At 30.0% G+C, this 24,179-nt stretch overlaps 1 protein-coding gene across 1 annotated transcript; it reads left to right on the top strand.

The window, feature by feature from the left end:
• The first annotated feature begins 676 nt into the window (after window positions 1-676).
• On the top strand, window positions 677-23,007 carry LOC136986515 (apolipophorins-like). The gene is made up of 34 exons (XM_067284065.1): window positions 677-795; window positions 906-953; window positions 3,869-4,023; window positions 5,726-5,944; window positions 6,110-6,265; window positions 6,864-7,065; window positions 7,130-7,376; window positions 7,449-7,614; window positions 7,686-7,868; window positions 8,062-8,359; window positions 8,433-8,710; window positions 8,789-8,986; window positions 9,057-9,197; window positions 9,272-9,474; window positions 9,660-9,842; window positions 9,927-10,185; window positions 10,254-10,416; window positions 10,484-10,765; window positions 11,494-14,291; window positions 14,371-14,551; window positions 14,664-14,824; window positions 14,930-15,098; window positions 15,187-15,377; window positions 15,454-15,665; window positions 16,504-16,820; window positions 19,937-20,205; window positions 20,272-20,551; window positions 20,659-20,879; window positions 20,945-21,361; window positions 21,452-21,593; window positions 21,665-22,125; window positions 22,192-22,288; window positions 22,541-22,639; window positions 22,877-23,007. Exons 1-34 carry the CDS (start codon window positions 741-743, stop codon window positions 23,005-23,007), a joined length of 9,582 nt encoding a protein of 3,193 aa, XP_067140166.1. The 5' UTR covers window positions 677-740.
• Window positions 23,008-24,179: the final 1,172 nt, after the last annotated feature.

Raw genomic sequence — 24,179 nt, 5'->3', positions numbered from 1 at the left:
GCAGTCGATGTATTAGCAATAGGTCCACAATAGTTGCACTGTTTGCTTTCGAAATAATTAGCTGAGGAAAGACTTGTCACCACTCTATATAAAGTGGTATATAGACTATATAATAATAATTAATTAATTTCCAAATTGTTCCAAAATAAATGAATATTTTAACATACTTATATTAGACGTTATGACGAATACCAAAACGAAATCACGAATAATTATGAACACAAATAAACAAATGAAACAATACCAGCAAATTTTTAATGTAAAGGAATAATTACTATCAACGATACGCGCATATCTATTATAAGTTAAATTGAAATTAATATCGAAAAAATGAAAGATAATTTGCTATAAAAGTTTAATTATTCAGAAAGCATTATAATAATATAGTTAATTATACAATAATATAATAAAAAACCTATTTGAAACGTGTTGTATCAGCCAGAATTTTCCGTTTTATAGAGGGTCCGTTTTATAGGTGGTTTTATTATATTTATAATAATTAATTCTGATGAGTTGGTGAAAATAAAAAATATTTACTGTAAATTTTTATTTTAGTTGGTTTATATTTACATAGTTTTATACCAAACTAAGCAAAATAACTATTTATGAAAGATAAAAATCTTTATAAAAGTACCGATTTTCGAAATGCTTATTCAGAGTTAAAACAGAAGAAACATAGAACCATATTCTAATCAATGATATAAAGAGAAATACTGCAATTAATTGTGTCATACATTATTATGGACTTAAAACTGCTTTTTGTGCTTTTCCTTTCTATGGGAATTGTCTTTGCAGGCAAGTTATATATTTAATATAAATTGATTATCTATTTGATTTCTCACTTTTTAGAAGACAGTTTTTTAAATCTTATTGAATTGATAACAGTTAAATATATTTTCTTACAGGTCCATATTCTCAACTAAACCATAAATGCAGTAGAGAATGCAAAAATAGTGAGTAATTATATTTAATAAATATGTATTAATTTTTTTTTCATATTATATGCTTAAATCAGTTTCATAAGAGGTAAGATTAGGGCTGTCGAAAGTTTGGTTTGGAGTCAGGAGGTAGAGCGGGCATCTTTGCCATTTTTTGTTTTTTTTTTATTTTTCTTTTTGAACAAGTAAAATAAGTAGAATGTTTCCCTACTAATAAATAGAAATCTTAAAGATTTTACTTTTTTGTTAGTTAAAATGGCATTAATTTATAGAGCACTAAATTTTCTAAGAGACTGAGAAAAAATTCCCAGCTTTGTCTCTCGACTGGTAAAGTTACTAAATAGAATGAAATATTCAATGCTAACAATTGATGTCTTATTCTTAACAGCAATGCTTTCTACATTACTTCTAGTGATTATTGATTTATAATGCATTAAATTTCTTATTTATGATGACATTTTCTATAATATTACAACTTTGACAAATACTGTTACAGCAATTAAGACATAATTCGCACAGAGTATAAATATTTATTAGATAGCGTAATTAAATGAATCAAATACCTAAATATTTTTAAAAATTAGCGTGCAAATGAGTATTAATATCATTTATAGGCCTGTATATTAATATATTTTTCCACTAATTCATTTGTCTAGACTATTTCGACTGTTTCCTTAAATTTAATTAGTTATGGACAGTTCTGAACGCAATTTCTTACGATTCAAAATCTTGAAAGTAAACAGAACTGAAGTCAGTAATATATACAGTAAAATATTAATGACGTTAAGCTTTCAGCAATACGTTATCTCGTTTTGATTTGACAATCAAAAATGCAATTTAATAAATATTTATACTCTATGCGAATTATGTCTTAATTGTTGCAACAGTATTTGTCAAAGTTGTAATATTTTTATTTATAATATGTTTTTGCTGAATTTGTTAACCACAAGAAATTATTAAAAAAAAAAAAAATGTCAAAAATGAATATGCTAAAACAAGCTGATTTTTATGGTATGATTGTTCCTGATAAAGTGGTTTAAAGAAACTTAGACGTTTTAATTGTTTATTATAGTAATCTTGATTCGTCTTAGCATGTTACATATTATGAATAAAAACATTTCGATAACACATTGTTTATATAGTTCTTTTTGTTTTCTTTTTACTAACTGTCCTATAGTCACTAAGAGAGCATCTTTTTCAGATTCATCGTGGGTTTAGCCAAGTTCATAACGGGACAGCCATTTCATTACATAGATTTATAGATTCTTATATTTAATTTGCGATAATATTACGATTATTTTTTAAATAAAATCTCTTATTAATCATTTACTAGAGTTAAATAGTAGTAGTAGTATATTTATTTTAATAAAATAAAACTGTCAGTCACCTTTTAAAGTTGTTATAAAAATATGATTAAGTTGTAATTACTTATAATGATTCGGCTAATGTTACCCGAGGTATACAAAATGGTGGCTCGTCTCCGATTCCAGCAATTAGAAGACAGAGAACAGTGGGGACGCATTTTCTAACTTAACCTAACCTATTCTAATAAATTACCATAATTATTAGCAACCAAATTATTAGAATAGATTAGGTTAGGTTAGAAAGTTCGTCCCCACTGTTCCCTGTCTTCTGATTGCTGGAATCGGAGATGAGCCGCCATTTTGTATACCTAGGGTAACATTAACCGATGATTCTGAAGCTATTTACTGTATTTTATCTCTCCGTGAAAAATACTGCAAAATTCTTATTCTGTTTGAAGTGATTTTTTTTTCTGCTTAGTATCATAAATTTGTTTAAAGAATTTCGGACTTGAAAAAAATCAATAATTATAATTAATAGTTTATAATTACTAATTTTGGAACAGAACAAAATCGACTTGATAGTAATTTATTCATAATTTTATCTTGAATTTGGTTTAATACTGTTTCAGAATATGTCAATACAAGATGGAGGCAAAAGGTTCCTCTTGAAAACCGCTCCTTGAACTCACTCTTGAAAATCACTCCTTTCCATTCGAAAATTTTGAATACAGCTCAAAATTTTCGAATGGAAAGGAGTGATGTAATGTTAAGTCTATAATTTACCGAAAAACACAATAGAAGTATCAGTTTTTTTCTCAACTTTATTTTTTTAGTACTTACCTGTATGCAAAGTGGTTTACAAGACGTTTACAAGACCAGTAACGCGTTGCTTAACTTTCCGGGCAACATTTAAATTTCTGGTGGCGCCATCTATTATCGTATTTTATTAAAAAGCATTTTTATATTTTTAACTGTTATAAAATAGCAAAAAGGCTTAATTTTGAGAGTGAGGATGGGTTTTATAAAAAATTGTAAATACTAATAACGAGTTCCGACCCTACTGGAGATACATGTGATCCCCAGTATCTCTCCACCCCCTCGATCTTTAACTACCAAAATTTAATAGCATAAATCCTCCTACTAAACAAACCTCCCTGAAAAATTTCAGAAATTTTTGACAAAAGGCACAAGAATTATTAAGCGTCAAACAGGGTGAACAACGTTGTTTCCCACACACACTAATATCCTTAGATACAGAAATTAACCCCGAATTTTTTTTTTGCATTTCTCGACGTTTCAAGGTGTCCTGTCCAAAAATTTTAAAATCTGGGGGATCAGTTTTTGCCGGATCGCCATACTTTTCCTCTGTATAACAACCAAAGTAATAATCAAATAAATAAATGCAAAATAATTAAATTTTAATTGTAAGCTTCGATTTTAACTTATTATTAAAATTGTGAACATTATAATAAATTTTAAATATTTCTAAGAAACAAAATGTGAGATGCAATATTTTACATTCTACAAATTTATTTTACTATAAAATAATTAAGGTTTTTAAAATAATTTATACATTTTTACAATATACTATTATATTATTTTTTTGTTTTTTAATTTATATTTTAGCTGCTAAGAAATTTCAGTATAAAGAAGAAACAACGTATGTATACGATTTTGAAAGCACAAATGACGTTAAAATCGGAAGTTCGTCTTACAAACCAGTTGCAATCAAAGCTAGAGTTGAAATAAGTAACTTAGGAAACTGTGAGATGGCTTTGGAGGTTAGTTGAGTTTTTACAATGATGATAATTTTAAATTGTTAAACTATGGGCGTAAGAGTCGGAAGTAAGGACAATCGCCTCCCAAAATCACTCACCAATTCGCATTTTTCACCTGATGCTCGCCCTCTGGTGTTTAAAAACAAAACTATTCTATCTGGGTCGTTTGATCGTATTATCAGCAGTAAAAAGGAATAGCAGTAGAAAAAGCAAAGCTTTCTGTTGCATTCCAAATTGCAATTTCAAAGCCTTACGGGAGCCTAATATAAGTTTTGTCTATTCCCACACGAAAAACAGATGATTATTCGGAAATCGGTCTGTTATATTTATGAGCTTCTCTGAATTCCGAAAAAGTGGATTAGACTGTTAAGAAATGGCAGTTTCCCGATTGTCCAGCTTTACATGAACAAGTTATACTGTCAATTTTTAAAGATATTTTCTTAAAGTTTAAAATGCCAGTAATTTTATGTGGAACACAGGGTCGGATTTAAACATTTCGAAGCCCTAAGCTGAACCCTGTAAGTTCCCTTACCAACCCTTCACAATTTTAAAGTCAATCATAAAAGGAAAAGAATTAAATCAGACTATGTCTCTGATTCAATACGGATATTGCAAGAAAAAGATGTGAGGTTTCACTAGTCTTCTGTTTTATAACTGAATTTAATAAAATTTTTATACCCATTCCATTACAAATCTTTTTAAAATTGGTTTTATCATTTTTAAAAAAAAAGACCTTTTGTTAATTCTTAGGAAAAAAAATTAATGAAATACTACACAAAATGAAAAGTAAAGTATATTTTGGCCGTGTAAAAAAAAAAAAATGTTTATTACAAAATTAAATTTGACTTCAATTTTTTTTTTTTTTTTTTTTTTTGTACAAATGTTTGAGGCTCCTTGAAAGTCGAAGCCCTAAGCAAATATTTACATAGGTTTTTACTTGTAAATCCGGTCCTGATAGGACAACGACAAAGCTGATGTTTTTTTTAACACAAAGGGCACAAATATATACAGAACGATTTCGCTCACTTGTTTCCATACCACATAATGACGTGTCCCGCTAGCAACAATTGTTCTCCTTCTATTAAATTTCTCGATAAACAGCTACAAGCAGCATATATCATTATATCGGACAGTAATATATGATTAATTTTACACTACTAGTTACAAGTGACCCAGATAAAGTAGCCATTTTGTAAAAATGCAGCGCCCTCTATAGTTCACGAAAAACGCGAATACTTAAATGGATAAAACCAATGAATAGTGGTTAGTTGAATGTGAGTTCGTGCTTCACCAACTGCCTGACCACGTGGCGTTTTCCAAGTTTTCTTCACGTGTCTAACACTTACTGTAAATAAGGGTCCAGTTTTCCATAGAAAGTCCTCTCTGGAGGCACTCATTCTTGGCAAATCGCTCTTTACTTCGTCAATCCAATCTCCCTAAATTCGGGTAAAATAACGAAAAATTTCGGGAAAAGCAAGAAAAAAATCAGACAGAGAAAACAAGAGGTCAAAAAATTACCAGTGATAGCAAATTAAAAATTAGTACCTGAGTAAAATCAATACCCTTTGTTTCCTTTAACCAAATTGTCCCGATACGCTCATGGTTTAAACTTATATTTACTTTTAATCTTGTATAAAATGGCATAAAAAATTGAAATATATATTAATTTTCTTCACATGCTTATATAATATTTTAAATTTTATAGATAAAAGATGCCAAATTATTCGTTTCCGGAAGAGAAGAGCGTCAAATAACAGAATTAATGAATTCTCCTCTTTTGTTTTCGTTTGAAGACGGTGAAATTAATGAAATTTGTCCATGGCCAAATGACGCTACAGCAGTTATTAATATAAAACGAGCTATATTGTCTGCTTTTCAGAATACCATGAGCGGTTTTGACAAGAATTATGAAAATAAATATGAAGTATGCAATTTAATATATTAAAAATAGAGATTTCTATATGACAAATAAATATACTAGCATAACTACAATAAGCAGTTGTTATTTGTTCATAAAGATTTGACAAATTTATGCCTGTTAAATTAAATTTATTGTATTAAAATAAGTTATTTTTGACATAAATTTCAGAACGATATAGTTGGATCGTGTGGCACTGTTTACGGGATAATAGAAAGATCAAATAAAACGGTAATAGTTAGTAAATCCAAGAATTTGACTGAATGTGAATTCCGACGTATCGGCAATTCAGCATTATTAGCTGCCCTTGAACCAGATGAAAAACAGGTAAGTACGTGCAAAATATTAGTTGTAATTTATTTAAAAACAAATATATATACAGTCAAACCTGTTTTTATGCGGGGGATAGGGACCGCATTAAAAAAAACGCATTAAAAAAAATCTCACGAAACTTCACGAATGGCTGTAAATAATAGTTTTCGCAACACAATTAAAAAAATAATTTTTTTATGCGGTCAACAGGGACCGCATAAAAAAAGTCTCACATAGAAAATAACTCAAAACCGTACGAAATAGAATTTATTGACAACAGATGTCAGCACTTGACTGCATCGTCTGGTCTATCGTCTGTTTTACATATTTTTGTCCAGGTGGTGTTTTGTTGACATAAAAAGTAAATTATTTCATTTCTCGCATATTCATGCAATAATATTACTATAATAAGTGCATTTATGCTATAATAAGTTTATTTAGCTATAATAAGTCAACGTGAGACATGACGAATCGCACGAGACTAGTCGCCAACTATACCGCACAAATTAAAAATTCGCATTAAAAAAATCGCACAAATAAAAATCGCACATAAAAAGAGCGCATAAAAACAGGTTTGACTGTATATATATGAAATCACTTCTTCACTGAATAGGTATTCATAATGAACAAACTAATTGCCAACTGTCAGCAAACTATTGAAAACGGCATTATAACTAACGTTTCGTGTGTCGAATATAGTACATTCCAGCTTTTCAAAAATTTAAGAATTTATGATACGAGATTGCTTCATAAAACGAATGCAAAAGTTAAACTCATTCTACAATATGTTCGACGTTTAAAGCCGTTTACACCTTGTAAGTAATTAAGTTTTATGTATTCGAATGACTTACTGAATGACTACAGATTTACTTTCATTAGATGAAATCAACGAAAGAACGTACTTGTTATATTCTCATCAACCAGAAACGTTCTCCAATTTTGCTTATGAAGAAGCTTTAAGAATTTTACGATCTCTATGTTCCGAAATTTCAGAAGCAATTAATCCAGAAACACCAAAACTCTTCTCGCGCTTAGTGCAGACTCTTCGTAACGTACAACCTAGTGAATTAGAAGATATTTATGAAAAACTGGAGAGAGGAGAAATATGCCAATCAACTTGGCTGAAGTTAATATAAGATTAGTTTTTTAAAGTTAAGGTATTTAGTATGAAATGTAATAGGTTTATATATTCTTCCAGAAGTTTAATCAATAATGCATTACCTCATATCGGTCACGAAGGTTCTGTCAGAATAATGGTGAAGAAGATCCAAAGTGGAACTGTTAGTAAAATTCAAACAGCTCTTTGGGTTACTAGTTTGGCTTTCATTAAATATCCCACGGAAGAAACCATTTTAGCTACTGTGGTATGTATTGTTATCTCTAAATAAAATACGATTAGAAAATATTTAAATGAATCTTTAAATGATTACAACAGCCATTATTGGATTACGAGAAAGCTGGAAAACAAGCGCTTCTAGGGATTACTGCAATGTGCAATAATTATTGCATGAAAAATACAAACTGTGAACATTCAGAAGCTATTCAGCAAGTAATAAGATCTCTTAGCAGATACTTGAAGTATAGATGCAATGTTTATGAACCGGAAGAAGTAACACAGGTAATTAATTGAATACTTTGGTCAATATCAATATTAAGTAATCATATAACATTGACACAAATTTTTATAAGCAAATATTTACTTAAATAAATATTTGATCTTAAAAATTACAAATTAATAATTTAAATGAATTATTCTAAATTAGTCATTATATTTTTTCTTCTTAAATAAATAATGTAGCTTTTCTTGATAGGTAATCACAGCTTTGAAAAGTTTCGGAAATTTGGGAAGAGTTGGAGATGCCAGGAGACAAATCTTAGAATGTGCTGAAAAACCATCTAATAAAGATACCATTCGATTAGCTGCAATAGAAGCATTCCGACGAACACCATGCGAAGAAGAGGTTAAACAACGGTTAATGAATATTTTCTATCCTCGGGATGAACCTGTTGAAGTGCGTATTGCAGCTTATCTAGGAGTAATGAAATGTGCAGATAGAAAACTCGTGAGAAGGATCAAACAAGTTTATGATTCAGAAATGCTCAATCAAAGTACGAGTAAAATACATTTTTGAATTTGGATTAATTATGAAATGAATTACTATAAGTGGGTTTTCTTTTCTAGTAAAAGCATTTGTCTATTCTCATATAACAAATCTTCAAGATAGTTCATCTCCCGAAAAAGAAAATATCAGAAGAATTGTGAGGGAATTTGAATTCCAACCTCATCCACTGGATATCATGAAATATTCTCAAAATATTGAATGGTCAACTTATCAAAATATGAATCAAGGTGGAGAATTTGAATCAAACATTATTTATTCATCGGATTCGTTCATACCGCGATCGTTCATGGCAAATTTGACTTCAATTTTTTACAGAAAAAACATCAATAATATCGAAGTGAGTAGGTTTTGAATACTTAAACAATTTATTAGCTTTAAATTAATGATTTTACTTACAAATTGAATTTGTTTTCAGGTTGGAGGAAGAGTAGAAGGTCTTGATCATTGGATGGAAACTTTGTTTTCACCTCTAGGAGAATATGGCCATATGTCGTTTAGTGAATTTGTCCATTACATGTTTGGTTTAACTAAGAAGAAACTACGACCAAAATGGCCGACTTCTAGAACATTAAATCATAAACATCAAGCAAAAATTGACTCGTTTTCTGAAAATGTAAATATTCATTTATATTCTATTAAATTCTTGATCAAAAAGGTAACTTAATGTCTATTATCTTTTATAGATGAAAGCTTCTGTTCCTTACGATGCTCATGGTTCATTTTATTTCAAACATCAAGGCAGTGAACTATTATGGGTCACAATTGATGAAAAATCTGGTTTCAGCTTGGCAAAAAGTATAGGTTATATGAATATTCTTTCAGAGGTAATTAACTATATTTAAATTTTTAGCATTTTATAAATTTAAAACCGTTGATTATATTATATGTAATTTTAAAGCTTGCAAAAGATCAAAAAGTTGATACAACTCAGGGTCTTTATTTGGATACTTCTGTAATTTATCCAAGTATTTCTGGAGGTGCAATTACTTTTGATATTGATGGATCAGTAATATTAAGATTGAAGGGAGAAGGAAAGATAGATTTGAGAAAAGCGTTCTCCTCGCTAAATGATATGGATATTGAAGGAAAATTACGTGTCAGGTAACTAGTAAATGTGATACTGAAATTACTACTTTAAAATTTCTACTACTCGTTTTTAAACTATATATTATTATTATTGATTAGATAATGCTACTGTTATAACTTATATAAAAATATAAATGAAATTTTTAATGAAGACTAATTGTTAAATGAATATAAACATGTTTAAAATTTATTTCAAATAGTACTGCTAGTGAAATAAATATGATTATGAGTTACAAATTACTTTCACAATCGCCAAGTATGAAATATGTTGTCAAGACTCACGGAGACGTTGCGCTTAATGGAAAATTGTCAATTAAAGATGGAAGAATATTCGATTTATACGTTGATCTACCAGACGAAAAATTGGACATTTTATCTATGAAGTTTGTAGCTGTATTTTTATTATATATAAAATATATTTTATAATTTCAGATTAAAAATTAACCAATAAATAATTTATTTCACAGTGTTGATGTTGTGCTTTTTGATGAGTATGATCGTGAAAGTTCAATTCAGCCTTCAAGAAATTTCAACCATTGCTTTAAACTATTTAGAAAAATAATAGGTTATGATATCTGTACTCAGATAACTCTTCCTAAGCCAATAATATCATCCCAAGCATCTTCCATTCCTGTTAGTGGACCTTTCGCAACGAAAGTATCTCTTTTGAAAGAAGATCGTGACATTCGTGGTGTCTTACTAAATATCGAATTGCCTGATCGCGATGTAAGATACAGTAGCTTAATGTTAATAATAATATATAAGCAATATTCATAATTTTATGTTTTATTTAGAGCTTTAACACGACAAAATTTAAATTTGAATTCGATACGCCGGGTTCTTCAGTTAGTAAGAAGCATTCTTTAGAAATTGTTTACATTACCACACAAAATGCTAAAAAATCGCATGAGCTTCAAATAGACTTGCAAACACCGTATAAAAAAGCCAAAGCAAAAGGTATGAATTTAATATATTTCTCTGTAAAATATTCTCAATAATTTAATTTGAATATTTTTCAATGTAGTAAAGTTAGCCAGTGCTTCGTTTTTGAAACTGTTCGAAGTTGATTTGGTCGTCGATCAAACACGTCGTTGGGCTTTACTTGTCCATATTACAAGTGAGACGACCAAACAGTTTGTGGAAGGGAGATTATTTACGAGGTCCCATCCAATAATAAAGCTCATTTGTCCGAACAGACGACCAATATTATTATCTGGCTTGCTTGCACATACAAAAACAGATACGGAATTATTTACATTTGATCTTTCCCCTAGCCATCCTTCTAGTCAACTGATTCAAGTGTCAGGTAGATGATCTATAAAAATTATACATAAATAATTTTAAAACATAACGGATATTTGTAAATAAATTAACAATATAGGGTATATATACATTACGATTCACATCTTTAATTAATCTAGATTAGTTATAGCCTAGACTATTTATATTTAATATAATAATAGGCTATATAAATTTTTTAAAAAAATTATAAAGTCATAATTGCTGCAAAACTTTGCTAAAAATGTGTTAATTTGCTATCTCAATTAATATTTATAATTTTAAAATCTTATAAACACACGAAAGGGTGACTCTAAGGTCTCGATACGTAGGAAAATTTAAGAGTTAATAAAAAAAAAAAAACATGACTTTATTTATAAAACTATCTGTACATATTGCCATTTCTTTCTAAACACATACCATGTGCTTAGAAAAAAGCTCAAGTTGAACTTCTCAATATAAACTTGTGTTAATGTCGAACACATTTCTTCAAGTCGTCCATGTTTTGAATCTTTTTCTAGTATACCAAAGTGTTCAAGTATCTCCACAGGTAAATTTTACTTGTGGAGGTACCTGAACACTTTGGTATATTATAAAACAACGACCAATTCATGAATCTGGATACGACTAATGCAATTTTCCTAAGTATCGCGACATTTGAAACACTCTGAAGTTAACCATACTCATTATTCAATAGAGAATTTAAGCATATTATCTTTATTTAATAATATTATATAATTTTTATTTTCTTAACAGGTATGTTTCATAAAGAAGGAAATATTACATTTAATAATCAATCAATATGGGAATTGACTACAAAACTTAACGTGAAGCTTCCATTTTTTAACTATCAAATTTCGGGTAAAACACTTAAAAACAGGAAAATATTATCATCCGATATATCAATAGATTATGAAAAAAAAGATGATAGACGGCAAATTTTTAAAGTAAATTACCTATTTCAAAATCTAAGTACTCAATATTTTACCAAAACTACAACCACAGTCGAAATCCATTCTACTGAAAATCCAAAATATAATATTCTTTTGGACTGGGATTTTCAATATAAACCGAAAGAACATCTAGAAAACGAGTTAATAATTACAGATGGTTTAAACCCACGAAGGATTCTCCACTTCCTACAAGTCAGTAAAATTGACAGAAATAATAATCTGAATTTCTCATCAGAAAACAATATAATAATTAATGTTCCAGTACAAGAGATTGATTATGAACTTAAATTTTCTGTAAATCATGATGGAACACAGTTAAAGACAACAGTTGATGCCGAAATGGCACAACATAAACAGTCGTACATTAAATCAAATTTAAAATATCATTTAGTTCAAGAAAAACCATTGACTATGGCGCTCGACTTTATCTTACAATATCCCGGTAGAACTATTAAATATTTTGATGAAGTAACAGAATTATTACCTGAAGAATATCACGGAATATCGAATCTTCAATGGGACAAAAACCAGGAATATGTTTTAGAATATGTGTATATAACCAAAAGTGATGTAAATAGTTTTCATCGTGAGTTTAATACTGTTCTATCTACATCGTGGTTAAAATATCCAATGGAAATTGGCGGTTTGTTTAAAATGAATGAAAATTCTGTTGATATCAAAGGCATTGCAGGTTATAAAGGAAAACCTCCTTACAAAATAAGTGTTGAAATTATTCCAAGAAAATCCAGTAAACTGAGTTCAGATTTACGACTTTACGGAAAGAGCAATTTTCAACTTGATAACAGTGGTACAAACACAGTATTAAAATTCGATATAAGTAGACCAGAAACCGATCGTCGAATTTTAGGCCAAATTTTAAGCCAGAATTCACAATTAAATTCTACTCTTAAATTTGAAATAAGTTGGAATGCCGATATAGATCCTTCTGCCAGACTTTCTATTGAATCTGAAATAATACCGGTATCGTCTTTATCTGCTAAATATTATATTATGAAGAATAAAGTAGAGTATCGAACAAATTTAGTGATATATTCAAAAACACAAATATATTTTGGCGACTCGCAAGATCATCATAATATGCAAATAAGTTTACCAAAACAAAGAAAATATTCTATAAATATGAACCGAGATGTTAAAAAGGGAATTTTAATTTTTGATCTTACTTGCAAATATGAAAATAAAACATTAATGCAATTATCGGCAACAGGCCAGTTTTATAAGCAAAGATCTCATTTGGAAATGGATTTTGACGCTGTTGTTTCTTCATCCAACCCGAAATGGAACGGAAAAGAAATACATTTTATTCTTACGCTGGATAATTTCCATTTATATATTTTTAAATCTGAACTCCGAATCATTCCGACACAGTACAGGCAATATCTAGTAAATATAGAATGTACTCTTACACTAACCGAACGTTCTGAAGTTTTGAAAGCCTCATTAGCATTACAAACACCTGTTCGAGGATGGAGAAAACGTGAAATCAATCTAAGTGCAGAACAGTCACGTGATAAAATTACATTTGATGCTGATTTTACCACGGACGAAGGCAGGAAACTTATTGTTTCAGGAAACACAGAAATGACGTATTATGGTGGTAGATTGCAATGTGAAATCCAAACACCGGCTTCCAGAAGAATGAAGGCAGCTAAAGTTATAGCAGCATACTTTCTTCAGCCTTCAATTTACAAAGTACAGTGCCAGATATTAGTTGATAACCAAACAAAATTGTATTTCAGTGGTAATCTTGCAGGAAATAGCACAAAGAATTTTGATAGCAATGTCGAATTTAAGAGTTACTTAACACCATCATTTGGTGGACGCATGAGCAGTAAAATGGACAGGATGCATAAAGAGTTTGATGTAGCCTTCACGAAAGATTCAATTAAAAAACTTTCGGGAAGATTATCCACACGACAGAGTCGATCTGATTATACTGGATCAGCAGAACTGGATGTCGAAGGAAAAAGAATTGTCGACGTAAACATCAATTGTCAAGATAGAGGCGCAACCAAAAGCTGTCGTTTGAATCTAAGTGGTGCTATCAAACCTACTGTCGTCAATGTGGATTATAAAAAAGAAGATTCCGTGATAAAGTTAACAGTGAAGATATGTTGGAAAAACAGACACGAAAATCCCGAATGCATGGAAATCGATGGTTACTATAGATATGAAAGTAGGTATCCTAGAACCGTTCTTCGTGAAATAAGACTGAATATAAGAACACCAAGAGAAGGAGATTTGTCTGTAGAATTTTTGCAACATGTAAACGAAAAGTATTATAAAAATAAAATTGTATTTTTATCTCCAAGCAAGAAAATCGGTTATGATGTACATTTAGATCGCCAATTGCCACAAAAGAATGCACATTTGCAGATATATCTTCCATCAAGAGTGATCAAAGCACAAGCTACTCTTCAGACAGAGAGAGAAGTTATATTAACTGCCGAATGCCAACTAGACGCCGAGAGACAGCCTATGAAAAAAACGGTCTTAGAATTGTTTCATAAGAGTAATGTTGTTAGGAGTAACCGAGAAATATTTTCCAAAATCGAATTTAAACATCCAGAACTTCGTAAGGTAATTATAAAAATTTAAATAAGGTTTAATCAGCAATTATTTAAAAATATATTTTGTCTGACGTTACAAATTTTTTCAGCCGATTAGTGCAAAATTCGAGTTGCATAGTAAGGAGGCGGGATCTGTCCATTCATTCGATGCAAAACTGGAACTGGAATATTCCGATAATCCAAAAGATAATATAATCTGTAGTGCTTATCTGAAAATTGTTTCGACTGGGAAAGGAAATAGCACTCTTGTTTTTAATGTACATAAATATGGTATGTGTTAATGTATAAGCTACTTTGGAAACTAATTTTTTTAAATTTAGTAATAATGATTATTCATTATCAGCTGATAAGTCTAATTAACCTTTTCTATCCTTGATATTAGAACGACGTCGCTTCGATTTCACGACAAAGTTAAAATTTATACAACAAAGTGACTATATACACTATGGTTTGAATTGGGAACTTTTATCACAAAATATGAGTAAAAAATCCGGATATTCAATATTAGAAATTTCTCCACAAAATCAGGCTTATGTGATATGGGTATGTTTTAAGACACTTTGTACAACAATTTAAATTTCTTTAAACAATATAAATTATTTGGATTTTTAACTCAAATAAATAAAGTACAAGTACAATGTATTGCAGCATAAATGCGAAAATACAAGCATACAAGTAGTCGGAGTGTGGGTATTTTTTAACAATACTTTTCAGACCCAAATCGACACCCGACTGAACGATAAAGAACTGAAGATAATAACTATTACTCTTGATTTATACACGCCTTGTTTAAATTTGCCACATAACCCAACTGCCAGTAAGTGCCATTCCTTCATATTATATTTAAGAAGAAAAGTTATAATTTTTTTATAATTAAAAAAAAAAACAAAAATATACCATTTTAGATGAGATGACAGAATCCACGTCACAGTTGTGTACCATTTCCGGTAGTCGACATCTAATAATCGTCAATGGAGAGATTCTTTATGGAAACGATGAAGTTTCAAATTTACGATTAAAGCTGGGTAGAGATACTAATCATATCGTCTTCACTTCCGATTTTAAATGGATGCCAGAACTTCTCAGAGAAATTTCAGTACGAATTATTGCTTGATCATTAAATTTACCTTAATTCTCATCATTTATTTCTAAAATAGTAAATTTATTTTTAGAATTTCTTCACACTTTCAATTTTAAATTTCCAAAAGCTACTGATCTCTAAGGAAACGTTACAGTTGTATAGTGGCATGATCGATAATATAAAACGAGATATTTATGAACCTTTGTGTAGAAGCATTTCTCGTGAATTGTCGCAAATATATAATGAAATAAAAGATGATTTTGACTCTGCTAAAATGAATCTACAACAACTCTGCGAGTGTCTGTAAGTTTGCATATTATTTTCATAATAAAAAATGTTTAGTATAAGCCTAATCATAATTTTATATGAAAATGTGACCAAAGACAAGACTCGTGGGTCTTCTAAATTCAGAGATTCTAGACCGGAAAGTATCTCTATAACCCTTTCTAAAATGATCTTAAAAATATATTTAAAAGGATCAACTGTATTATATCGACGTTTAATAAATGCAATAAATAAACAATGACACCATGACATAATATTGTCATAGTACTATGAGCATCAATCGATGTTATATTTTGTTATCATATCATCGGCTCTTATCGATGTTAATTTTTAAGTTACGGATCTTAAAGTATGTCTACTTGACCACCCATTACATAAATTATAACATATTTTAAATAAATGTATAATAATATTAGGCCTATATTGTTATACAAATGTTGGGCATTAAGGAAGCTGTTCATAAATGACATTTCCATACTGGAAAGGAGGGAGGAGATTATGACAAGCCGGGAAAAGTGGGAGAAGGGGAGTAAAGATTTCAAGAAAAATACAAGTTTGTACAACATTATACAAACTTGATTGTATTAAAAAGTCTACGTAGACATTTTTAGTAGCATATGAATTTAATCCCCATCATATACACTAATGAACTTAACAACTTATCACGACGCTCTTCCCCGTTAAACTGTACACGTACAGTACGCTAATTAATAGACAGTTCCCCTTTTAAAAAATAAATATAAAATATAAATGATATTAAAACTTATGTAATGGTTAAATGTAAATATTTACAATATTCTATATTAAAAATATATATTCATAGTTTTATTACATTTTTTAAAAATTTCTTTTTTAGACTTAATAATGAAGAAATCAGTAATCTTCTTCAATCTTTAAGGAAATATATTAAAGATATTCAATATGAACTGAAAAACTTAATCCAGGAAGTAACAATTCTATTTAATTCTCTTATTCAAAACGTTCGTGATTTGAAAAGATTTTTCGCCATAAAACTGGATTTAGTATGTGAATATGGCACGTATTGTTATGAACTAAAATCGGAATTTAGAAGAAATGGTTTGAAGGGAGTTTTGAGCCAGGTTTGGAAAGGAATAAAAGATATTTTGAGTAAAAGTCTGAAGACTAAAATTAATTTCCAAAACATTTATAGAGGTATGTTATCAATGTATTTTCGAATTTATTATCTCAGAGAATCTAACATCTTTCTAATCTTAGCTAATCTTTAACATATATCAAAAACAAAATTTGACAAAAGAATGTAAGGTTGGCCAGTCAGTTAACCGTTGTAAACATTGAATGATAAAATAGTTGAATAAGACATTCAACTACTTTATCATTTACAAACTTTACAAGCATCATTGTTTTTAATAACTCAGCCACAAATTCTTTAAAAGAAAATTACATTGTTCTAAACACAGTTTGCGATTCATATTCACTGGGGTACTGTACTTGGAACACGCAAAACAAAACACAGTTAAACTGACTTTTGACCACCCCTCATTGTATGTAGAAACAACTTCCAATTTACAGATGAATTATAAATGTAAATGATCACATAAATTATTATTTCTACATATACTGTATACAATACCTGATTTATAGAAATAATTTCGAAGAATAACATGCTTATTGAAAATTTCCTGAAATCCACGAAAAATGTTCCAAATTAATATTATTTAATTGATTTGTGATGATTAAAAAGACGACCTTTCACTTCTTTCAGGTAGCAATCAATTTTTATCTTTAAATTTATTTTTATTTTTTCTGCAATAAAAGCTTTTAACAAATATGCGTTTTGAGTAAACATCCATTTAGTTTTCTTTGATTTATAAGAAAAATATATGTGTAATATGGTACAATTCAAAATATCGACTGGTCAAAATCCCTACACGATCAGTGAGGAGAAAATCGAAGCCTGATATTGTTCTTGTTTTTATATATATGCTCATTTCAATGAAAAATCTGAAATTTTTATAAATAAATTTTTGCAAATCTCGGGGGAAATTCCATTTAAAGTTATGTGTATTTTAAGCAAAAAAAAAAAAAATTAACATAAAAGGTTTAACTCAACAAATGTATCATGGTCGGTTTAATAGTCTATTTTCTGTGCCAAATAAATAAAGTTAACTTTACAACTGATTATATATTAATAGTATTATGTATTGATGTAAATACATTGTATTATCTATTTACGACGGCTATTTTTTAAATAAGGTCCGTTTTTTAATAAGAAGAAAAATACTGTAAATATCGTTAAAATATATTTTTTTCTATATTCTACATACTTTTATCTACTTTTCTACATAATTTCCATTTTGTTTAAACATTTGTCATACCGCTCAACAATTTTTTGAATTCCGACTTCAAAGAAATCTGCCGCCTGTCAAGAAGCCCAATCCACGACTGCAGTTTTCACTTCTCTTTCGTCGTTGAAATGTTGACCAGCAAGGAACTCTTTTAAGTATCGAAACAAGTGAAAATCACTGGGTGCAAGGTCTGGACTGTGTGGATGATCGTATCGAGTCAAAACGATAAAGCACTGTTTAATCTTTTTGTTTTGTGATCGTCAGAAAGCAGTCTTGGAACGCACCGAGAAAACAATTTTCGATAATTCAGTTTCTCCGAAACAATGGTATACAAAACTGATCTTGAAATCTGTGGAAATTCAATTGATAACGTTGAAATCGTGAATCGTCGGTCCTCTCGAATTTTGTTAACCACATCCCGAACCAAATCTTCAGAAATCAGAGAAGGTCGACCAGGGCGTGGCTCATCATGCACATTAACTCGCCCATCCTTGAACATTCTTACCCATTTTCGAACTTTACTGTCACTCGTAGCATTATCACCGTAAACTTCACAAATCTGACGGTGAATTTCCGCTGCTGCCAAGTTTCTTGCATTCAAGAATCGAATAACAGATCGTATCTCACAGTCGGCGGGAGACTCAATTTTCTTAAACATTTTAAACTTATACAGCTCAGCATACAGACAGACGATATGGCTGCAAATGGCGTCAAAACGCGCGCCAAGCTTGCTCGGAGCAGAAGCGTATGCATACTGCCGTGATTGCGCATTATTCTCACTTTTATTCACAAACGGACCTTATTTAAAAAATAGCCCTCGTACGATATTCTAAGTCTGTACATCTGTAGCTCTATACAACAGCTTTTTATTTGTGGCTTTCTTTGCCAACCACATTCGAATTCAAATTTTTCTCAGAATAATCCGTAAAATTTTAACGATTAACTGATTAGCCGTTATTTTTATAATAATTTTTGAGTTTCAATTCATTTATATTCAAGAAAATAAATTACTTCCATGCTATGACCCAGTAAAAATTGACGAGTTTTATTACTGACTTGTTACTGCCAGTAAATAAAATGAAACAAAAATATCAGAAGCAAGTAATTTGTGACTATTATGAAAGTTGAAAAGAAATTTTATAATTCAAAATTGTTATGTCAATAGAAAACCAAATAAAACTACAATAATTGATAAAATTATTAAACAGTGCTTTGATACTGGCTCATTCAGACGTTTGTATGAGCAAATTTGATCATCATTGATTTTATAAGGTGTCGAGATTTAGCGGAATTTTGACCTGTAGGGATTTTGATCGGGTCCCACTATTATATTATCCTTTTCTTTAAATGCATACCAATCGTTGAAAATAGTTCTTACAATTACAATTACATTCATTTATCGGTTAATGTTACCTATGGTAGCAAACATGGCGGCTCGTCTCTGAAACAGTGGGGTTATAACCTAACGTAACCTATTCTAATAAATTACCATAATTATTGCCAACAAAATTATTAGAATAGGGGTAATTTATTAGAATAGGTTAGGTTAGGTTAGAACGTGCGTCTCCACTGTTTCAGAGACGAGCCGCCATGTTCGCTACTATAGGTAACATTAACCCATTTGTCTAATGTATCTGATTCTTTTTCAGTGACTGAACCCTAAAGTTCTATGTACAAGAGAAAGTAGGATCTAATATAAATGAAATTCATATATTTGATCCTAATTTCTTCTTGGTCACTCGTACAATTCATGTATTTAAACAAATAACATGTGATTATATCTTCATAAGCCTAAATAAATTGTAGATGTAATAGAAAAAAGCACGATTGAATTATGAATCTAATGAAAAGTCTAGTAAATGGAAACGAAATTTCTATTCTTTAAATTTGCTTCGATAACATTTTACTTACGATTGACTTATAAAATTTTAATTATTTTAAGTAAAGAACTTTCATTTGCAGGTATATTGCTACCATTGAAAAATGTATTGGATTATTCAAAATATTTTTATAAAACTGCCTTCAGAAAGTTAAACAATATCTCGAGTTCACTTAATGATTTCGTGGCGAAACACATGAAACCTGTGACGGAAACATGGGATAAAATCGAAAACTTCATTTATAAATTCTTTAAACAAGTTTTTAAAAAGATAGATGATTCCAAAAATAAAATCTTGAAAAATCAAGATATAAAAGCCATTGTTGACACTCTAAAAGAAATTAAGAATGAAGTAAGTGAAAATTCTTAATTAATCTTAACTTTTTCATTATTATTGACGAGTTTAAAATTTTTCTAGATGATCGCAGAAATAGAAGAATTACAAGCAAAACAATTGAACAAGCATTTGAAAACTTTCTTCGAAGTTTTCTCTTTGTTGAAGCAAAATGATGACAGCGCTGTTCTATTGTATGATCCTATTGAAGGTAAACTAAGAATCGATGTTGATCTTAATAGATTAAAACATGTGTTAAAAGCTATTCGCGAACCTCCCAATCCTGAATTCTTACCACGTTGGGTCCCTCCTCTTGCCATAATAATTTCCAGAAGAATACAACATGGGTTTCTTCCATTCAGAGGTATGTTATGCTTGTTACTATTTCGTAAACTAAACTCAACTAATCTTCTCCGTGAATTAAGGCAATTGATTAGCTTACTCTGTTTCTAATTTTATATAAAATTTCAGCTGAAGCACTGATGATAGATGGTCAACATTTCAAAACATTTGATAATTCAATCTTCAGTATTTCTGGTGACTGCAGTTATTTTCTGGTGACGGAAATTGTCGACAGACGTTTTACTATTATTGCTAAATATATTGGCGAAGATAGTGTAGGACATCCTAAGAAAGCCATTGTTTTGTTAACTCCTACTTATTCTGTAGAAATTAACCCATTCAAACCATTAGTAAGTTTCTTTTAATTTATTTACTAACGTTTACTGTTTTATAAATAATACTTTTATATTTTTAGGTGCTTTTGAATGATATTTCCATTGAATTACCATTCCTAACTGATTTAATAAGTATTACACGGCAAAATAACTTGATTAATGTACGTGATGAACACGGAATAGAGATACAATGTCATCTTGTTTATAAATTTTGTACAGTATCAATTAGTGGTTGGTATCATGGTAAAATATCTGGTTTGTTCGGTACACTGGACTATGAATCAAGTACAGATTTTATCGATCCTCGTGGTAAATTATCTCAGTCTGTAGAACAATTTGCAAAAGGATGGCAGATTTCACCTCAATGTACACAGCATGCCGTACCAATAATTAATAGGACTACTACAATATTTCAAAGTGAAGATACTGGAGGCGTTAAGTTATGCAAAGAATATTTTCTATATCCAACTTCACCATTCAAACCTTGTTTCAAAAAAGTAACCATAAAATTATTATTTTTGATATAATAATAGATTTACAGAAATTAACTAATATTGAAAAAATGACGTTTTTATTTTCTTAAATAGTTTCTTCCAAATGATGTTTTAAGAATGTGTTTTTCCGTATACAAATCAGAATTTGACCTTGGCGCAGTTTGTGATCTTGCGGCATCATATGCTAACCTGTGCCAAAATCATGGTTACGCTGTTACTTTGCCTCCTGATTGCTGTAAGTATGAATAAAAATTAATAAACATTTTACGGCATTAAATAAATATTGTTTTAATAAATACGTTTTAGTGGATTGTACAATGAGCGATGGATCAATACTGCAATACGGAGAGAGTAAATTACTCGAATTTGAAAACACATTTTATTCGAAAAAGACAGCTGATGTAGTGTTTATAATTGAGGGAAGCTACTGTAACAAAGAAAATATCAGGAACATGAGTCGGTTTACTAGTATTATAGAGCAGCAATTAGAAGATAAAGAATATATAAATAATCGCTACAGCTTAATCGTGTATGGAGAACGAAATGCGCAATTTGAAGTGTATACTCATACTGCTCGCGGTCGGATTTTCTTCGATGAACATGATATAGATGTTGCTGCTAGAAATATTAAATTGAATTATAATAGTCATTTCAAACCGGATGTATATGCAGCGATTTTGTATGCAAATAATCTGCCATTCAGGGAGAGTGCGTCAAAAATTTTTATTCTTATACCTTGTAAAAAATGCGAATCGTCCGCCATGTCCGTAAGTACGCTTTAATACAATTCATATTATTTTTATGATTGTTATATTATATTATTGAACTCATAGGTTAGCTACGAAGAAATGTTGACTATACTTTCCACTTCTGGAATTGAGCTCCATGTTTTACGGAGTTCAGAACTCTCGTCACCATCATCATTTAAAAGTAAAAGTTACTATGATAATTTTGTATTAGCAACATGTTATTTATAAAATTACCATAATTACTTGAATATACATTATTTATTAGGCAATGATCATAACTCTGCAACCACCAACGAAAAGGACAGAAATATGACTTTGACAATATTGGAAAAGCCTTTGGGATGGGGCGGTCTCTTTAGTAAAGGTAGTTCTGTGTTAGCAATATATCATTTATGAAACTACCATAATTACTTGAATGTATATTATTTATTAGGCGATGATCATAACTCTGCAACCACCAACGAAAAGGACAGAAATATGACTTTGACAATATTGGAAAAGCCTTTGGGATGGGGCGGTCTCTTTAGTAAAGGTAGTTCTGTGTTAGCAATATATCATTTATGAAACTACCATAATTACTTGAATGTATATTATTTATTAGGCGATGATCATAACTCTGCCACCACCAGCGAAAAGGACAGAAATATGACTTTGACAATATTGGAAAAGCCTTTGGGATGGGGCGGTCTCTTTAGTAAAGGTAGTTCTGTGTTAGCAATATATCATTTATAAAATTACCATAATTACTTGAATGTATATTATTTATTAGGCGATGATCATAACTCTGCAACCACCAGCGAAAAGGACAGAAATATGACTTTGACAATATTGGAAAAGCCTTTGGGATGGGGCGGTCTCTTTAGTAAAGGTAGTTCTGTGTTAGCAATATATCATTTATAAAATTACCATAATTACTTGAATGTATATTATTTATTAGGCGATGATCATAACTCTGCAACCACCAGCGAAAAGGACAGAAATATGACTTTGACAATATTGGAAAAGCCTTTGGGATGGGGCGGTCTCTTTAGTAAAGGTAGTTCTGTGTTAGCAATATATCATTTATAAAATTACCATAATTACTTGAATGTATATTATTTATTAGGCGATGATCATAACTCTGCAACCACCAGCGAAAAGGACAGAAATATGACTTTGACAATATTGGAAAAGCCTTTTGGATGGGGCGGTCTTTTTGCTTTATTTCATAATACTGAAGATGTTTGCACTTCACTTGCAGCAAGACTTCATGGAAGTCGTTTTAAAACGAAACAATATTCCGAAGATTCATATAGCGATAGCAAAACTTGGTCAAATAAACTTTCTCGAAGTATCTCTCAGAGTTCTTCAGATTGTAAAATGTGCATATGTGGACAAAATGTGCAAGATTATGGATCAATTGTCAAATGTTTGCCTTGTTCTTAAGATATAATAAGTAATATTCGTTTATTGAAGTCAGCTTAAAATAATGGTAATATTAATATAGCCGTTAATTTTTATTTATTTACTTTATTTATTTATTTTATTTCAGATTTATAAAGAATTATAGAAGACTGCAATTTCGAAATCTGAAAATTCATTTTCAAGAATTTGTTCTAATTTCACATTATGATATATGCTATTGATTAGTTTACTGTAAAGTTTTATTTAAATGAAATAAATGCTTCTAAAATAATCAGAATTTATAAGTGCAAATATAAATGAAAATCCTTTGCATCATCATCAAAAATTCTAAAATTTTTAAGATACTGATATAGGATGTATTCAAAATATTAATAAAGCCATTCATAAATCAAGAATATCGTTTATATTTTTAATTCAAGAATAAAACAGCTTTTATGTGTTGTAACGATAAAGGAATGACTAAATTTGGTGTCACCTGAATTTATCATGTTATTACAATTATTATGTAGATATTAAGTAGCCTATCATTATTACATAGTATCAAATACTATATGTAATTCATATCTTCAGAGCACATCATATTTTTTCTTGGGTAGTTCCGGATATATCGAGTTCTGTCCTTCACCGGCCGCCACCATTGTGGATTTTACCAAACTCACAATAAGTAG

Source organism: Centruroides vittatus, unplaced genomic scaffold, assembly GCF_030686945.1.
Source record: "Centruroides vittatus isolate TY-2023 unplaced genomic scaffold, ASM3068694v2 scaffold_1152, whole genome shotgun sequence".
Classification (NCBI taxonomy): Eukaryota; Metazoa; Arthropoda; class Arachnida; order Scorpiones; family Buthidae; genus Centruroides; species Centruroides vittatus.
Note: the sequence above shows the minus strand (reverse complement) of the source record. Positions and strands in the feature narration are given on the sequence as shown.

Excerpts from the sequence above, each read along its gene's own strand:
- LOC136986515 (XM_067284065.1), top strand. The coding sequence starts at position 741 with ATGGACTTAAAACTGCTTTTTGTGCTTTTCCTTTCTATGGGAATTGTC. Across the intron at positions 796-905 it reads TATGGGAATTGTCTTTGCAG|GTCCATATTCTCAACTAAAC; the intron begins GCAAGTTATATA and ends ATTTTCTTACAG. Across the intron at positions 10,417-10,483 it reads TAAAAAAGCCAAAGCAAAAG|TAAAGTTAGCCAGTGCTTCG; the intron begins GTATGAATTTAA and ends TTTTCAATGTAG.